Source organism: Protobothrops mucrosquamatus, unplaced genomic scaffold (genome assembly GCF_001527695.2).
Source record: "Protobothrops mucrosquamatus isolate PMUCROS unplaced genomic scaffold, P.Mucros_1.0 scaffold1146, whole genome shotgun sequence".
Lineage (NCBI taxonomy): Eukaryota > Metazoa > Chordata > Lepidosauria > Squamata > Viperidae > Protobothrops > Protobothrops mucrosquamatus.
This window is the reverse complement of record NW_015387362.1, coordinates 747,186-752,463: the sequence shown is the minus strand read 5'-3', so window position 1 is coordinate 752,463 and position 5,278 is coordinate 747,186. Positions and strand designations below refer to the sequence as shown.

The window sequence follows — 5,278 nt, the reverse complement described above, 5'->3', positions numbered from 1 at the left end:
CCTCCTCCTCCTCCTCCTCCTCCTCACCACCTCCAACCCACGCTTTTTTAATTAATTTTTTTCCATGCAATCCAATAGTACTTCTTCAGCAATGCGTTGTCTTGAGTTTATCATTCACTAATACAAATTTAATTCCTAACCCTTTATTCTTTTCTCCAGCCATTGATAAAACAAGAGCCAAGTCTGACAGTATTCTGTTTCCTCTTTTTCTTTCAACCTCGTAGTCAGTCTGTCCATTTCCGCACGTTCTAGTATTTTTTTTTTTTCATTATTTCTTCCTCTGGCGGTATTGCCTCGTTTTTCCAACATTGTGCAAATATGATTCTCGCCGCTGTTGTCACATGTAAAATCAAATATATGCTTTGTTTATCAATCTTTTTCTGGCATAATGCCTAATAAAAAAAAGTTCAGGTTTAAAATCTACACGTTTTCCCAACATCTTTTCTAGCCAAGTATGTATTTTTTTTTCCCAGTACCTCTTTGCTTTAACACAGTGGTTCTCAACCTGTGGGTTGGGATCCCATTTGGGGTCGATCGACCATTTCATGGGGGTCGCCAAGCAAGGCTGTCCGCCATTTTTTTTTGTCCGCCATTTTTTTTGTCCGCCATTTTTCCCCCCTTTTCCGGCGGGTGCCTTACCTCCCTTGGGCTGGGCCAGCTGGTGGTCGGCCTGCTCCGTCTCTGCCACTTGCCAGCTACACCTCGGCCGGCGCAGGGGGCGGAACCACGCATGTGCGGCGCTCCCGGGCAGGGAAAGTCCTCGACTTATGACCGGTTGGGTAGTCCTCGACTTACGACCGGTTTAGTCCTCGACGTACGACCGGTTTAGTCCTCAACTTACGACCGGTTTAGTCCTCGACTTACGACTGGTTTAGTCCTTGACTTATGACCGGTTTAGTCCTCGACTTACGACTGGTTTAGTCCTCGACTTATGACCGGTTTAGTCCTCGACTTACGACTGGTTTAGTCCTCGACTTATGACCGGTTTAGTCCTCGACTTACGACCGGTTGGGGTCGCGGCATTAAAAAGGTTGAGAACCACTGCTTTAACACATGTCCACCATGCGTGGTAATAAGTACCTGACTTGTGTTTACATTTCCAACGTCTACCTGACATATTTTTAAACATTTTTGCCAATCTTGCTGCTGGCAGGTGCCATCTGCGAAACGTTTTATATAAATTTTCTTTATCAGAAGCTGCCGTTATCAGCTTATAATTTCTTTTCTTTCTTTCCAACGCTTCCTTCTGCTCTTCCTTCTTTCCTCCCTTCGCTGCTTCCGCCGGGACTTCCGCAGGGCAACAAGGGCGGTGTGGCTGTCAGATTCGTCTTCCACAATACCAGCTTCTGCATCGTCAACTCCCACCTGGCTGCCCACGTGGAGAACTTCGAGCAGCGCAACCAAGACTACAAGGACATCTGTGCCCGCATGAGCTTTCAGGTTCCTGACCAGAATCTGCCACAGCTGACCATCATGAAACACGAGTGCGTCTGAAGGGCGGGACACGGGTGGCGTGGAGAGAAGCTCGGTGGGGCTGCGTTGCTGACTGGTTGAGGGAAAGCAGAAAGCGATAGGTTGGGCTCAGTGAAATAAACACAGTCATTGACCTCCAAGCCATCAAGAAAGAATTCACGGCCACAGAAAGATATTTTAAGTTGGGTCATATCTGTGGCGTGCTTAAATAAACTAAGATTGGGCTTTTTTTAGATTAGATAGCATAATACGTGATACGAACTCTGTTTTTGTTAGGGGGTTTTTCCCTTCTGATTCTGGCGAGCAGAGTTTGGAGAAATGAATGGACTCTTGTCTTTCTCATTGCTTGGCTGAGGTTTCTTTTGAGTCTCCTTGGCCAAGAACTGCCTACTTGGGATGGGGCAGTAAGGGAAGCCGTAATAAACACCACGCTGTTAAGTGCTAACGAACAACAGTAATTACATCCTAATTTATTTTCTGAGTTTTACTGCAGACCATTCTCAGTGGGGCAGATCAGAAGTACAACAACTCTGAAAGAATTTAATAAGACGTCCAAACAATATAGTAAGGGATGCAGGTTAATAATAATAGTAATAATAATAATAATAATAATAATAATAATAATAATAATAATAATAATAATAATAATAATAATAATAATAATAGAGTTGGAAGGGACCTTGGAGGTCATCTAGTCCAACCCCCTGCTCAGGCAGGAAACCCTATACCATTTCGGACAGATGGCTGTCCAGTCTCTTCTTAAAAACTTCCAGCGTTGGAGCATTCACAGCTTCTGGAGGCAGGTTGTTCCGTTGGTTAATTGTTCTAACTGTCAGGAAGTTTCTCCTTAGTTCTAGGTTGCTTCTCTCCCTGATTAGTTTCAATCCCTTGTTTCTTGTCCTGCCTTCAGGTGCTTTGGAGAATAGCTTGACTCCCTCTTCTTTGTGGCAGCCCCTTAGATATTGGAACACTGCTATAAATAATAATAATAATAATAATAATAATAATGATGATGATGATGATGATGAAGTTGGAAGGGACCTTGGAGGTCATCGAATCCAACCCCCTGCTCAGGCAGGAAACCCTGTACCATTTCGGACAAATGGCTGTCCAGTCTCTTCTTAAAAACTTCCAGTGTTGGAGCATTCACTGCTTCTGGAGGCAGGTGGTTCCACTGGTTAATTGTTCGTAGACAGTCTTGCAGAATTCAGAGAAAAGAGATTCAGGGGACCTTCAAAAAAAGATTATTATTATTATTATTGTTTTTTAGCACAGAAATTATATCACGATGTGCATCAGAGGAACTTTGCCAGAAAGGCTGTTTCCAAATGCAAATGCGTCAAAAATGCCACAAAAAGACGTTTTTTGCGTGATCGTGATGCTCATGTTCTGACTCAGGTAGCAGAAGGTATCCAGGGAAGGAGCATCATGGAAGATACGTATCAGTGAGTTTGGGCCGGTAGTTTTGCAGATCTTCTGCTCCAAAACCACAAAGAGTTTTAAAGGTTCTTGGAAAGAGATCAGGAGGAACCGTGCAGTGTTACCACCTTATTTTGTCATCCTCTTCTAGAACTTTCCAGATAGTAGCCCAGCGGTTCTTCTCCGGGCTAAGCGAGCGATAACAGGTTCTCTCCTCTTTCCTGTATCCTTCAGAATTGTCATCTGGCTGGGAGATCTGAACTACCGGCTTTGCCTCCCTGACGCCAACGACGTAAAAAGTCTAATCAGTAAAAACGAGCTCCAGAAACTGCTCACGTTTGACCAGGTGAGAGGGGAAGGTAGGCAGGAATTCCCTGGAAGTTTTGTTTTGTTTTTAAAATTGAAATATCTATCCCCCTCCTCCCGGATACGGTCTCTCCCCTGCGAGACGGGCTTAGGCCTTCTTCATCCGACGATTTAATAATTAGGATTTGTGAACATGGGATGGTTGTGCCGTCTGAAATTCATTTATCTAATGTTGGTCATTGTGGTTCGTGTAAAGGCTTGGATTACATTCATCCAACTCCGGCTTGTATTGGCTGTTTGGAAGTTTAAGCTCCCTTTCATTGTTTCGTGGCCAGCAGCCGTTCCTCCGTGCCTAGGCCCCAACTAGTTTGCGTTTGATGTTCCTGTTAAGACAGTGGTTCTCAACCTTTTTAATGCCGCGACCCCAACCGGTCGTAAGTCGAGGACTAAACCAGTCGTATATCGAGGACTAAACCGGTCATAAGTTGAGGACTAAACCGGTCGTAAGTCGAGGACTTTCCCTGCCTGGGAGCGCCGCACATGCGTGGTTCCACCCCCTGCGCCGGCCGAGGCGTAGCTGGCAAGCGGCAGAGACGTAGCAGGCTGACCACCAGCTGGCCCAGCCCAAGGGAGGTAAGGCACCCGCCGGAAAAGGGGGGAAAAATGGCGGACAAAAAAAATGGCAGACAGCCTTGCTTGGCGACCCCTGTGAAATGGTCGATCGACCCCAAATGGGGTCCTGACCCACAGGTTGAGAACCACTGTGTTAAGAGATGTGAGAGAAACAGAAGAAGGCACAATGTGCTTTTTTACATTCTGAGCCTTTTGAATAAGGATGGTTCACCTTCAAAACCATGTGACAGGCAGTCTAAGGTCTTCACTAGCCTGTCCCCAATGTCAATACTGGACAGTTTGGGTGTCTATGGAGAGTCTCAGTCATCCAGGTCATGGTGGTCCCAAAGGTGCTTTTTCAAGAGGCAACTGGATTTTCTCTTGCCTTTTTTTCCCCCTTGAAAATGTGTCACTTCCCATCCAAGAAGCTTCTCCAGAACAAAAACAGAAGCTTCTCGGATGAGAAGCAAAACGCCTTCTAAGAAAACTAAAAAAAAGTCCTGTTGCCTCTTGGAAAAAGCACCTTTTGGGATAGACCAGGGGTAGGCAACCTTGGCTCTTTTATGACTGGTGGACTTCAACTCCCAGAATTCCTGAGCTAGCATGGGGGAACTATGGCCCCTTTATGACTCGTGGACTTCAACTCCCAGAATTCCTGATCCAGCCATGCTGAGGGGAAAGGGAGAGGTTTCCAAGCTGAGCCATGCTGGATCAGGAATTCTGGGAGTGGAAGTCCACGAGTCATCAAAGAGCCACGGTTGCCTACCCCTCCTCTAAACTAATAAAGTCTACATTAATTAACATTAATTATGCTTTCATATGTTCCTCTAGGTCAGGGGTAGGCAACCTTGGCTCTTTTATGATGCGTGGACTTCAACTCCCAGAATTCCTGAGCCAGCCATGCTGAGGGGAAAGGGAGAGGTTTCCAAGCTGAGCCATGCTGGCTCAGGAATTCTGGGAGTGGAAGTCCACCAGTCATAAAAGAGCCAAGGTTGCCTACCCCTGGGATAGACAGTCTGGGTGACGTCGGCTTGACCGGTTGTTGCCTTTTGCTTGCAGCTGAATATTCAGCGTACCCAAAAAGCAGCTTTTGCCGATTTCACAGAAGGCGAAATCAAGTTCATCCCCACGTACAAATACGACTCTAAAACAGATCGCTGGGATTCCAGGTAAGAATCTCCCCCCACCCCCAACACCACGATAGTTAAATCAGCACTTTCCACCCACCCAAATGGACTAGCCTGCCTCAGACTCAACAGTCCTGTACCAAAAAAAAAATGGGAGGATAGATTCCCATACAGAAGGATGGATCTCATGAATTGAAATTTGTTTGGCCCGGAGATCCTGGAGGGGGGTAAAACGTGGTGAGCATCCTGCAGGCTTCCAGAGTATCCCTGATCTCAATCCTATCTCCTTCCAGTGGAAAATGTCGTGTGCCCGCTTGGTGTGACCGGATTCTCTGGCGAGG

At 46.2% G+C, this 5,278-nt stretch overlaps 1 protein-coding gene across 1 annotated transcript in view; it reads left to right on the top strand.

Annotated features, from left to right (window-relative positions):
• Positions 1–5,278, top strand: part of OCRL (OCRL inositol polyphosphate-5-phosphatase) — a gene marked incomplete at its 5' end in the record, with an annotated part of 23,770 nt that overhangs the window by 10,560 nt on the left and 7,932 nt on the right. Inside the window, 4 exons of the mRNA XM_029284963.1 lie at positions 1,297–1,484; positions 3,127–3,238; positions 4,870–4,979; positions 5,231–5,273. Of these exons, the coding sequence (XP_029140796.1) occupies positions 1,297–1,484; positions 3,127–3,238; positions 4,870–4,979; positions 5,231–5,273 (453 nt within the window). The remainder of the gene's footprint in view (positions 1–1,296; positions 1,485–3,126; positions 3,239–4,869; positions 4,980–5,230; positions 5,274–5,278) is intronic.